Source organism: Clinocottus analis, unplaced genomic scaffold (genome assembly GCF_023055335.1).
Source record: "Clinocottus analis isolate CAN_PGR_092001 unplaced genomic scaffold, fCliAna1.0.p SCAF_4, whole genome shotgun sequence".
NCBI lineage: Eukaryota > Metazoa > Chordata > Actinopteri > Perciformes > Cottidae > Clinocottus > Clinocottus analis.
In genome coordinates, this window is record NW_027176153.1 from 23,062,190 (window position 1) to 23,075,030 (window position 12,841).

The window sequence follows — 12,841 nt, forward strand, 5'->3', positions numbered from 1 at the left end:
CTTTAAGGATAGGGTGCCTTAGATAGTGTGTCATGTGTGAAGTGTTAAATGTGTGTAATTTAATCCCTGTCTGCAGGATTGAGAACCTGGAGCAGAGCAACGAAGGCGTTTATATCTGCAGAGCCAGCAGTGTGTATGGTCAGGCCCAGGACACTGCCAGATTGACTATCCAAGGTCTGCTGCATTCACTGCAAACACACCAGTACAAACCATGCTCCATCAAAGCCAAATATAACCCCTTGCTGCTCTTTTTTTTTTCCCGTAGCCCTGCCGAAGGTCATGATCAATGTGCGCACCTCGGTGCAGACTGTGATGATCGGGAACTCGGTGGAGTTTGAGTGCCAGGCCGTTGGCGACCCGGAGCCCACAGTTAAGTGGAGTAAAGTCGGCGGGTCGCTGCCCGCTCACATCATGGTGAAGGACGGCATGCTGAGGATCGACAAGGTGACGGAGGCCGACGCCGGGCAGTACCGCTGCACGGCCACCAACGACGTGGGCTCGGTCCAGTCGCAGGTGGTGCTTAACGTCCAATGTGAGTGCACGAGAGAGGAAAATGACCTTTAACCTTTTGGAAACCGCACGCGAAAATCCTCCCGCTCCCATTTTAAGTCCCAGCATGCCCCATTCAGACAATCTTTTGGCTTAAAATACGTATTTTTTTCCGTTTTTCAACCAAACGACAAAGTTGTTTTGACTGAAACTCCTTCCTAACAGACCAAGACTTTGTTTTATTGTGATTTTTGGTCCTAATCTTTTCAAAAAAGAGTCTTATTGACGCTCCAGGAGGCATCTTTGTGGAATCTGGCTCATATCACGCTGGATGTTCATAGTTACGATCAAAATATCTTTTTAAAAGTGTTTTTTTTGCAGATATACATTTTTTCCCAAGACTCTGCTAATCAAATTCATACAATAAACACAAGTATTGTAATAAATTTGGGCTCCTTACGACGACTCAAACACAGGGAAAAGGTGGTCTGGAGCCCAAATTGGTTCCACAGTTTTCAACGGGTTGAACCCGTTCTCTTTACCGCCATTGCAGACATAAATCTGTGCACTTGCACGCACACAAACTGCCGCATTATTCTCATTTAAACCCTTTGCCTGTTTTACACAGCTCTTCCTCAAATTGCTGCGCTGCCTGAAACCAAGGAGGTCACAGTTGGGTCCGACGCCGTCTTGCCCTGCGTGGCTTCAGGATACCCTGTGCCTGAGATCAGGTGGTCCAAGGTAACCAAGATACTTCTAATAATTCAGTTTCAGCTCCATATTTTGATTGATTCTGAACTCTATTAAATACTTTTTGGTTGATGCTAATATTCTTTGTCATGCTTTGTGTCTGTTTGTGTTTCCAGGTGGAAGAAGAGCTTCCTCCAAAGTGTTTCCAGGAACTCAACGTGCTGACGGTTCCTCGCGTCACCCATGAGGATTCTGGGATATACGTCTGCACCGCCTCCAACAAACAAGGAAAAGTGGAAGCCTTTACTACACTTCAAGTTCACGGTTAGTCTGCGGTGTGGAGAGTACCTTGGGAAGAAATGTCCATAAATGAATGAAATGTTTTGAGTATGAACTGCACTAAAAATACATTATGTGGGGTTTTTTTCAGAGAGAGTGATGCCATACTTTGCCCAGGAACCCTTGTCGTACCTCACCTTACCCACCATTAAAAATGCCTACAAGACTTTCAGCATTAAGATCAACTTCAGACCTGACAATGGCGATGGTAAGGAAGCGCAACCTTACATTTGCTTCACTGGAATAGTTTATGAATTCAGGCTATGTTTGGTACGATGTTTAGTTCTATGTTTGTCATATTTCCTCATGTATAACTTGAATGCGTCTTCTGTTCCTTCCCTCTCCCCCTCACCAACGTGGTGGGAAGGTCTCATATTGTATGCTGGTGAGTCTCAGTGCTTGAGAACCATAGGAACTACACACTGATGTTGGCAGCGCTGCTTTTTTGGCTCCATCCTTCTCTCACATTATGCATCCAGCTCCGAGCTGATTGTGGGGCTGTGAAAGAGATGCAAGAAGATGGTGCATGTTTTCATTTTTTTGGCTTTCATAAAACCAACATCGGCTTCATCATAGCTTGGCTACAAATCTACTTTGACACCCCCAGTCAACAGCGTCGGCTCCCACACTGCCTACACAGCAGCTCGGCTGCTTGAAAACACAGTGATTGTATATGCTTGGATTGTTAAATGCAACGCTACACCCATTTCTGGAGGTGGTCTTTGATTTTAAACATTTTAAAACAGACCTAAAAATAGTGACAACCGCAGTAAGTCAAATTGCCTTTGCAAAACAAATATGGCTTCTTTTATTCTATCTGGTGCCGGATGTGCGGGGACAGGACTGCAAAATGAATATCATGTTCAAAATGAATTAACATGACAAAAAAAGCAAAATGTATTATTCTTTAGACCAGAGGCGTCAAACTCATTTTAGTTAAGGGGCCAAAAGTTAAAGGCACCACCAAAATCTCACCAACGAATATGAATATGGCCAGTTGAGTAATATATCTCTAGTAATATCATCGCTCCCATCAATTGTCACCTGTCATTTTAACCTTTTTTTAAAAAAAATTTTAATTAAATTTTTTTTGTTAAAATGTAAACAAACAAAAAAAATGTAAACACTTTATTTCATGTGTTTTTTGACAAAAAAAGCAAAAAAAAAAAAAAAGTGTTATTTCATTTTAACCATTTTTTTGTATATTTCTTTTTGTATTACTTTTTTTTGTTAAAATGTAAACTTTTTTTTCAAACACTATATTTCATGTGTTTTTTGACACATGAAAAAAAAAATTTCAATGGAATTTTTTTTTTTTTTTTAATTATATTTTTTAATGTTTTAGTTCAAATGTAAAAAAACAAAAAAAATCAGACTAAAAAAAAAAAAAAAAGGGAAAAATAAATCTTTTGTCATTTTAACAGTTATCCGGCAGGCCGGACCGGACCCCCTGGCAGGCCGGATCAGCCCCGCGGGCCGTATATTTGACACCTCTGCTTTAGACAGACTAGATTGAACTTATGTGCCAATGTTTGGATTTGTACTGTCTCAGCACATCCCACCCATCGGGTAACAAACAGCAACCAACAGGCCACACATTTATTGCAAAAGCTCTTTGAACACACTCGGCTCCTTAAATGTATAAATGTGTGCTACAAACATCAGAATATGAACGCATGTGTGAACTTTCTCTACACTTGTACAGTCGACTTTGTGTTGCACATTCATGCATTGGACTTGATCGCTCATTTTCACAACTTTCACAGCGGACAGAGATGGATGTGCAAAAAAAAAAGGCATGTTCCCACTTCCCCCGGGAGCCTCTGTGGCTGCTTACATAAAGCATGTGTTTCCCAGCATGTGCAGACAGAAAAAAGGAGGACTGGTAATATCGTGTGACTCGCTGCACTTGGCAGCCCAGTGATGACAGGTTATAACCTGGCTTTGGTTGGCTATAAACTTGCCCCACCATGGCACGCTACTTACCGTCCACCTTTCAAAAGAATTTCCTTTGTGTGTGAACGAGTCCGTTGCAAACAGTATCCATCCAAACAAGACACTTTCTCTCATGTTTCCTGAGTGGAAGAGTCGACCAGTGGGCTGAGTTCTGGTTATTTCAGGACTGTTAAATAAATAGTTCTCTTGAGACAAAGCTGAAACATGGAAATTGTTCCAACTCTGACTCAAGAACATTCTTGGATAAAGTAAAAGATTCCACTCGTTTGAATAAAACTACTAGATTTATTGAATTATTAAGATGGATATTGTTCTACGGGACACAGTCAGGGTTGAGTTTGTACTAATTCTTACTCTTCCTGCAGGTATGATCCTCTACAATGGCCAGAAGAGGACCACGGGAGCAGACTTTATCTCTCTGGGACTTGTGGGCGGCCGCCTCGAGTTCAGGTCAGTTCATACTGATCTTAAAAAAAATCTGCTGATTCCTCCAAAGACATCACGATGAGGTTGTTAAAACGGTTCCCGATGCCACCTTAGGTTTGACGTGGGTTCGGGCATGGCCACCATACGCGACCCCAACCCTGTCAAACTGGGAGAATTTCACACGGTTGAGCTGTATCGCAACCACACGTTGGGCTACATCGCAGTAGACGGAGGGGAGCTCATCAACGGCAGCTCACAGGTACTTCTGTCAGCGTGAATGGGACTCCCGCTTTCACACATGAGCATTTGATTGATTCATGCAAGATAATATGGTTCATAAATGCACATTTTCTGGGCTCCTTAGGGCAAGTTCCAGGGCCTGGATCTGAATGAGGAGGTGCATGTGGGTGGTTATCCCAACTACACTGTCCTCGCCAAAACAGCTGGAATCAAGACTGGTTTTGTTGGTAAGACGTCAACTCTGTTTACACCATGAAAGGAAACATCGGATGGTGGGAAAAAAGGTCTTCTTGGCGTGAAGACATGTCCTCATTTAATGTTGCTTCTTTGCAGGCTGCATCCGTCAACTGGTCATCCAGGGTGAAGAGGTCATTTTCAAAGACCTGGACCGCAGCTCCACTGGTGTCACAAACTGCCCCACGTGCAAAGACCACCCATGCCAGGTCAGTCACATCCATCCACTCGGTGTATTCGTAACGTTCGGGCTGTGTTGCTTATTTCTTCCTTGTCATCATTCAGAATGGAGGCATGTGTGTGGACTCAGAAGCCAGCTTGTATAAGTGCGGTTGCCCCCAAGGATTCACGGGCAGCAACTGCCAGCATCACTCATCCCTGCACTGTCACTCGGGTACATGATAATGACCACACAACCACAAAGATTCAACTGTGCACCAACGTTTAAAAAAAAAAAAAAAGTTGTATGTCTCTTGTTTGTGACCTAAATTCCCCGCAGAGGCCTGTGGACAAGACGCCACTTGTATCAACCGCCAAAATGGCCTGGGCTACGACTGCCGCTGCCATCTCGGCAAGTCTGGAAACAAATGCATGGATGGTAAGACAGGAAGTTACTTTTGCACCCCAAAAATGGACCATGTATTTTAGCTATGCGTTATGAAATACTGGTATTTAAATGCCTTTTCCTCCTTGTTCACCTTCACTAGGAGAATTGGTGACCACTCCAATGTTTGATGGCGAGGAGTCCTACATTGCCTACCCACCCCTGACCAACATCCACGATGACCTGCGTGTCGAGCTGGAGTTCAAGCCACTGGAAAGAGATGGCCTGATGTTCTTCTGCGGGGGGAAGAAAATGAAGGTGGAGGACTTTGTAGCCATCTCCATGGTGGAGGGACACGTAGAGTTCAGATATGAACTGGGCACAGGTAAAGTATTGGCACAAATGTATTTGTCCATAGAAAAACGTCTTATATCCTGGGTGCTTTTGTAAATTAACGTTATGATTTTCAGGCCAAGCAATCCTTCTAAGTCCAGAGCCGGTCACTCTGGGCCAGTGGCACAGAGTTGTGGCCGAGCGAAACAAGAAGGACGGCCACCTGAAGGTGGATCAAGGCCCAGTGGTGAAGAAAACGTCTCCAGGAAAATCCCAGGGCCTAAATATCTTCACCCCCATGTACCTGGGCGGAGTCCCCAACATGGACATCCTGCCTAAGCCCGCCAATGTCAGCGAACTGTTTAAGGGATGTATAGGAGAGGTGAGATCTCTCTGTTATAAAAGACAGCAAGAAAAGAAACTGTAATTAATATTGTTCTGTATTTGGTTTGCTTAAACGTGTCTGCTCCGCATGCTCAGGTTTCCATCAACAACAAAAAGGCGGATCTGTCCTACAGCTTCACGGAGAGCAGATCTATCCGCAAGTGTGGGGACAGCAGCCCCTGTGACCGCCGGCCCTGCCTGAACGGAGGTCAATGCATGTCAAGTGTTGAATACGAGTACCAGTGCCTCTGTGAGGATGGATTTGAAGGTCAGTGTTCACACTCAAAAGTCTTCTTAACACAGAATTCCTGCACCACGTTTGTATTTCTGCCCATTTTCTACTTTTTTTCCTTCTAGAAAATCCAACTTGGATATTTTAAGTGGATAAAAAAGTGGATAAAACCCAATAAACAATGAACATTTGTCATGTATTATCTCCAGAGCCTATGAACTTGCTCTGTCCTTGGTGTAAACTGGACACCCGACCTTTCACCTCTGACCCATAACCTGGCGTGTGACCCCACAGGTGAGCGTTGCGAGGTGGTGAAAGACGCCTGCCAGAGCAGCCTTCAATGCCAAAATGGCGGCAGCTGTGTCAATCGCCAGTGTGTGTGTGCACCCGGCCACACGGGTCTCAACTGTGAGGAAAGTAAGTATCAACCAGCTGTATACCATATATGATATCTTCATCAAAATCAGAAATTGCATGAGCAAAGTGTATTATTGTGCAATTTCAGTCGCAGATTCTGTCCAAAAGCACTTCTGAAAAAAAGCAAAACCTCCAAATCTCCAAAGCATTTGTCCTGTTATCACATTACTTCATATACATCTGCATCCTGTGGACAAAAATATTCGTCATCAAAGCAGAAAGACCAGACCCGCAGCCAGAAATGAGCACACGGGAGGACTCACATTCTCCGTACGGGGCCCTTCTGACATCAGACAGCTCGACCCCCAGCATTTGCACTGCATGCTGGGAGGGGTTAACCCCTCAGTAATCACGTATGTCTTACCCCTGCACTCTCATAGCTGTATATCCTGCACACACAGGCCAGGTCTCCAGCTTCCCCGAGGCCCCGAGGAATTTGGAAAGTAGCGAGGCAAATGGTACAGTATCTCACTATTCGGTCTGCCTGACACGACTGTGACTAACAGGGGCCCATCTGAGCTCGAGGGCCCCCCCCCCCGTTCCCCTCCAAGCTCAACCCAATCTGTCTATTGCCTAACCAATGTACTCAACTGAGGCTCTGTGAAGTTGGGAGAGGGGAATTCTGCATCTGTAATAAAAGGTGATGGGATGGTGAACTCTTGCTGGGGCGATGGAAATGTGGAATTCCCCTTGTTTTTTCTTTTTCCTTCATGACATGTCAATGCCCGTAATATGGCGACTCATAACATTACATCTTGTGTCCGTCCTAAATCAAGAATGCCCGTCTATCCAACAATAAAATACACAATAATACTTGTTCTTCTCTCTGCCGGAGCATTAAATCTCTTCCGCACACGTGTATGCCGTTACTAACAACTCAACCGTGTCTGTTGAAAAGCACAGTGTGATGCCGTTTGGGTGAGGTGAGGTGAGATGAGATGCATTTCGAACATATAGGTGTTCGTGCATGGACCCGTGGGGAGTTCAGTTTGATCTCTGAGGAAGCTCAGAGATGGTGCAGCGTGTGAGGAATGCCAAATAATTTGCTCATGTGTTGGTGAGGACGGTCATGGGTTTGCATCATTGAGCCTGGTTTGTTTTTTGTTGCAGAATTTGCATATGAATTTGGGGCATATAGAGTACTTAGCAATGTAGCTTTTGGGAGAAGAAATAACATCTTCTTCCTCTTAAAAAAGGAAAAGTTGAAAGCAATGTATCATCTCTATACACTGAGGTTGTGTTGCTACAGATTTCTTAGGGTGCTTAGGGTGGCTCATTTAGTTGTATCTCTGATTTAAAGTTTATTAAAAGTTATCTCTGACATGCTAAAACCTACTGTGACACTAAGCAAAGAAAAGCATCAGCCACCGAGCTACAAGTCAGAAAATACCACGTTGTATTGCTTATGAATTAAACAATAAGATGAATGTGTTATTTCTTTATTTTAAAAGTTACATCGTTTTGTTTTAACACTGCAAACAAGTTAAATCCATTTCTCAGGGATTTCAGGATGCCTCTTCTTTGTCTGTAACTGTTGTATGTAACCAAGCCTTTGGGTTTCTTCCCAGCTTTAGCCACTGGAGGGCACTATAACAGTGAGAATGAAAGTCCACAGCAGCCTTACTATTATGAGAATATCATTTTCATGTGTATTTACTGTATTCTTTCTAGATTCACCCACTCATCAGTATGCGGCTCATTTCCACGATGACGGATACATTGCCCTTCCTAAATCTGTTTTCCCAAGAAGGTAACTATTGTCTGCTTTTCAATGCTGTGACAACACTTATAGCACATCAAAAACACCAGAAAAGCATTATTACTAAAATAATTAATGATGAAATATTAGGGGACACATCGTTAGTGCAATCAGGCCTTACCAAAGCAGAGATTAGACTGTCAGTCTGTCAGTTTTAAATAGGTTTCGTGGATGATCTAAGGGCTTTATTACATTTTAGAGGAGCGGTCAAGTACTCATGGGCGAGGTTTATGTGTTCAGGAAAATACATGTATAAATGCAGGGCTGTGTATGCAAATTTATATGTAAAAGATAATTAAAGGTGTGTCGGGGTGATTGTATTTTTTTTTCTGTTGTTTTTTTTCAACTTTATTATCGTTTGACAAACCTATTTTTTTGTATTTATGTTTAATGTTAATATATCTAAATGAATAAAAATGTAAGTGACAACAAAAAAAGTTAAACTTTAATAAGTTTAATAAAACACTTTTAAAAAAATAAATACGTCAAAACTAATTCAAAAGATTAAATGAATCACTTTGTTTATCCAATATATATTTTCCCAATGCAATAATCAAATGCTGTAAACTGTCAACAGCCTCACTAAACACATGTTTTGGCTGTTTATGAGATATTAGCTGAACAAATATTTTAAAAGGAATACATCATTGATAACGTGTTTGAGAAGCATGTTTAAACCCAGAGCCTGCACATAAGAAGGTTAAACCTGATGTTGTACTGTTAGGAGTTGATGTAACAATGCATCATGGGTAAAACACATTATTTCTTTTCTAGTGCCCATAACTCGCCAGAGACAATCGAACTGGAGATCAACACGAGCTCCACTGAGGGCCTGATCTTGTGGCAGGGAGTGGTGAGTCCTGGTCCCGGCTTCAGACGTTCTAATTACACTGTTTGAGCCACAGTTTGAGCCACATTTTACAACGAATACTTACACCTTCCCGTTCCACATGTTAATCCTCACCCTAACACGGCTACTCTACTTTAGCACTCTTAATCATCACCATTACCATCCAGCATCCCCATTGTTCCATAGCAGTCACTGAGTTTTTACTTACATGTCAACAATAATGCATCTCCTACACAATAGTGCATTCTCTTTCATTCCAGTGTTCACTGTTTAATTCATACTTGTCCCACTGAGGCCGTGACATCGCTGGGCATGTTGGGCCAAGCTCTATCTCACACCACTAAATAAATGCATGTTGCTTCTCTAACTCACCCTCCATTTTCCTCAGGAGACCAGTGGCGCACGCAATTTGCGAAAGGTGCATGCTAGTAAAAAGGTATCCACTCAACTACATGACACTCCCTATTCATTTGGGCATGTTTCATAACATGTGCTTGACATTCAAATGTGTGTAACAGTTTTGAGATCCTCCTGCAAAATCCCGTCATTTGAAATGGAATTATTTATTTATTTATTTTTTTTTTGCACAGTGTGCAAGATGCTTTCTATTGTCGCCGTTATTTTTTGCATGGAAGGTTTTATGTCACACTTCTACAAACACAGCCGGGAGCAATCTGTCTGCATTGCCTCATGTTTGCTATCATAACAGTCGGTGTGGAAAATTACTGCAGCTGTTCAGTGGTTCGCAGTATTCAATCCTACAGCATTCTCTCTCCCTCTGCTGACAAAACACATTTATTTCCAGGAACTTGGAGAACATGGCAGAGGCAAGGACTTCATTAGCCTCGGCCTGCAGAATGGACACCTTGTTTTCAGGTGACTGAGCTCTGTCATTCTGTTGTCACCTTGATAATTTGTATTAGTATTAGCGCTTACTAATGTTGTACTAATGCTGGTAATTGGTATGATTTTCAGATACCAGTTGGGCAGCGGAGAAGCAGCGATTTTGTCCCAGAGGGCCGTCAACGATGGGAGATGGCATAAGGTCACAGCAGTCAGGTAAGTTTGCATATATATATATATATATATATATATATATATATATATATATATATATATATATATATATATATATATATATATATATATATATATATATTTATTGATATATCAACTGCTTCTTTATTCTTTTCTAATTTGTCTGTGCATGACCAGTGCTTGTATTGAGATTTGTCACCTCATGTTTCTCCTTCCTTGCAGAACTGGAAAAGATGGATACATCCAGATTGATGAAGGAACCGCGCTACATGGGCAGTCTAAAGGCAGAAGCCTCATGGTCAACACCAAAGGCAGTGTATACCTTGGTGAGTATCTTCATCTTCAAGTGTATGTCTCTTATGTCACTAATAACTAACGACCAAACGTGTCGGAAAAGACCACCGGACTTCAGGGGGGTAAAGTTGAATCACAATTGATTTATTCTAAAGAGTATTACACAAACAGAATAATACGTGCAGCACGGATTCTGAAGGAAACTAGCTCTTCGCTCTTCCTCCGCAGAACGAAACTTAAAGCAAGTGCAAAACATTATGGTATCCTGGTTTAGACTTTGAGCTCCCATTGGTGGAGCACAGGGTTGGATCCGCCCCACTTGGCTCACAACTTTTCCCATGGTTCGAGCGTCAGTACGTGTGCATGTTGTCAGCACTATGTATCTTGTCCTAATCAGCACGTGAAGCCGAATTTCTAATCTAGTGAACTGTATCATGTCAGTGGCCTTCTTTCTTCACTTCTGTAGAGGAACTTTTTTTTTTTTGTTTGCGCACGCGAGCCAAATTTGTAATCTAGCGAACTGTATTATATTAAAATTGTCGAGCGAGACTAAATCACAACGAAAGTTCATAGTCTAACAAGCTGAATTACATCAAAACTACAACACAAGGCTAAGTTCCCTTTCTACCAAAGTATATCTTTAAACTATAAGTCATCTAAACTGTCAAAGGAGGCTCTGTTTTCTTCCGAGTAAACTGTAAGTCATCTAAATTGTCAGAGCGAACCCAACGTATCTGGCGCTGCCGCATTCCTTGGTCCTGTGATTGGGTGAATGTCCTTGGGTCCCAGGCTTCTCTGGCGCTTACTGTTACATATTGACTTTTCTCTTTTCTTTGAGCAAACTTGTTATTTTTTACCTCAAATAACTCAATCTCATGACCTGTTGTATAAAGTGTATGTTCACCTCAACTAACCCAATCTCATGGCCTGCTGTATAAAATGAATGCTTTAGCAAGATATATATCTTCAACACTTATCTTCATCAACAACCGATAGGTAAAATAGGTGCTTTAACATTGCTGGGTGTTAGCTAGCTGAAGCGAGCTTTCTTTATAAAACTACTGCTGTCGAACACATTTTAGCCTGCAAGCTAATGCTAACAAAGTTAGCTGGTTAACACTATTGATAGCACAATTAAAAGGTCATAGTCACGGGTACCATTGTCTATTTTCACAACATCATCTTCATCTTTAAGTGCTTGTCTTCATCAACAACCAATATCTGCTTTAACATTGGTGGGTGTTAGCTAGCTTAAGCAAGCTTTCTTCATACAACTACTGCTGTCAAACACATTTTAGCCTGCAAGCTAATGCTAACAAAGTTAGCTGGCTAACACTATTGTTAGCACAATTGGAAGGTCATAGTCACGGGTACCATTGTCTATTTTCACAAGATTATCTTCATCTTTAAGTGCTTGTCTTCATCAACATCTAAGATGTGCTTTAACAATGGTGGGTGTTAGCTAGCTGAAGCAAGCTTTCTTTATAAAACTATTTGCTGTCGAACACATTTTAGCCTGCAAGATAACGCTAACAAAGTTAGCTGGCTAACACTATTGTTAGCACAACTGGAAGGTCATAGTCACAGGTACCATTGTCTATTTTCATAACATTATCTTCATCTTCAAGTGCATGTCTCTTGTCTTCATCAACAACCAAGATGTGAAATAGGTGCTTTAGTGAGTTTTAGTTTTGAGTGTAGGGTCAAAAGTCGAAAGAAGAACTTCCTGACTTAATGCATCTGTTTTTTTACGTGTTCTTGTGTGGCAGGCGGCGCCCCAGACATGGCTGCAATGACAGGTGGGAAGTTTTTGTCTGGAATGACGGGCTGCGTGAGGAACCTGGCACTGATGAACGCCTGGCCGGGACAGCAGCCGGCCCAGGCCATCGATCTACAAACCCACGCCGCCCACGGCATCAACGTGCTGCCGTGCTCTTCATAGATCGCAGCGCATACAAAAACACACACACACACACACACACACCAACACACACGTACACACACAGAGACTATGGAGTGATGTCATACACACACAGCAGACTCACACAGAGAGACTTGGTGCTTTGCTGCTACCAAAAAAATACCAAGACGACATGACAGGATATGTTTCTCTGTGTGCAGTAAAACCAAAAAAGAGAGAAAAAATGAAACAATATTAACAAGTCTTCTCTTCCTCAGTGTTGTATTCTCAATGAAGGACTATTAACACAGGAGAACCAGTACAGTTTACATACTTCCAGCAGTAGTTTTAGCCATGAAAAGAGTAAGAGTAAAGCATATTAGGCCTTCTACGATGGGTCAGATCCTATGGAGTTGGAGATGTTTTTACAGCACTGAATTTTTATTTATATATATATAAATATATATATATATATATATATATATATATATATATATATATATATATATATATATATATATATATATATATATTTGTGGGGGGAAAACATGCAAACTAACCATAACTGCTCTTCAACTTTCCTAGAGTTTATTCTGGGTTCTAATACTGTGTGTCCAGGGCTTTTTATAGGCCTAACTGTATTCAAACTTGAAGATGTTTAGGCCTTCTTTCTTCACTTCTGTAGAGGAACTTTTTTTTTTTTTGTTTGCGCACGC

General features: G+C 41.9%; 1 protein-coding gene across 10 annotated transcripts in view; it reads left to right on the plus strand.

Annotated features, from left to right (window-relative positions):
• hspg2 (heparan sulfate proteoglycan 2) overlaps window positions 1–12,594 on the plus strand; it is an 86,238-nt gene extending 73,644 nt beyond the window's left edge. For 5 of the 10 annotated variants that reach the window (XM_068598401.1, XM_068598408.1, XM_068598406.1 and 2 more), the window contains 24 exons: window positions 77–174; window positions 266–532; window positions 1,118–1,230; window positions 1,356–1,503; window positions 1,610–1,726; window positions 1,886–1,903; window positions 3,840–3,924; window positions 4,015–4,159; window positions 4,265–4,367; window positions 4,474–4,583; window positions 4,660–4,768; window positions 4,874–4,972; window positions 5,082–5,303; window positions 5,389–5,633; window positions 5,732–5,903; window positions 6,162–6,284; window positions 6,686–6,742; window positions 7,956–8,034; window positions 8,818–8,896; window positions 9,282–9,329; window positions 9,699–9,769; window positions 9,869–9,952; window positions 10,154–10,257; window positions 11,995–12,594. In XM_068598401.1, the coding sequence (XP_068454502.1) occupies window positions 77–174; window positions 266–532; window positions 1,118–1,230; window positions 1,356–1,503; window positions 1,610–1,726; window positions 1,886–1,903; window positions 3,840–3,924; window positions 4,015–4,159; window positions 4,265–4,367; window positions 4,474–4,583; window positions 4,660–4,768; window positions 4,874–4,972; window positions 5,082–5,303; window positions 5,389–5,633; window positions 5,732–5,903; window positions 6,162–6,284; window positions 6,686–6,742; window positions 7,956–8,034; window positions 8,818–8,896; window positions 9,282–9,329; window positions 9,699–9,769; window positions 9,869–9,952; window positions 10,154–10,257; window positions 11,995–12,167 (2,869 nt within the window). In that variant the 3' untranslated portion in view covers window positions 12,168–12,594. The remainder of the gene's footprint in view (window positions 1–76; window positions 175–265; window positions 533–1,117; window positions 1,231–1,355; window positions 1,504–1,609; window positions 1,727–1,885; window positions 1,904–3,839; window positions 3,925–4,014; window positions 4,160–4,264; window positions 4,368–4,473; window positions 4,584–4,659; window positions 4,769–4,873; window positions 4,973–5,081; window positions 5,304–5,388; window positions 5,634–5,731; window positions 5,904–6,161; window positions 6,285–6,685; window positions 6,743–7,955; window positions 8,035–8,817; window positions 8,897–9,281; window positions 9,330–9,698; window positions 9,770–9,868; window positions 9,953–10,153; window positions 10,258–11,994) is intronic. The other 5 variants (XM_068598407.1, XM_068598410.1, XM_068598404.1 and 2 more) reach the window with 4 other exon arrangements.
• Window positions 12,595–12,841: the final 247 nt, after the last annotated feature.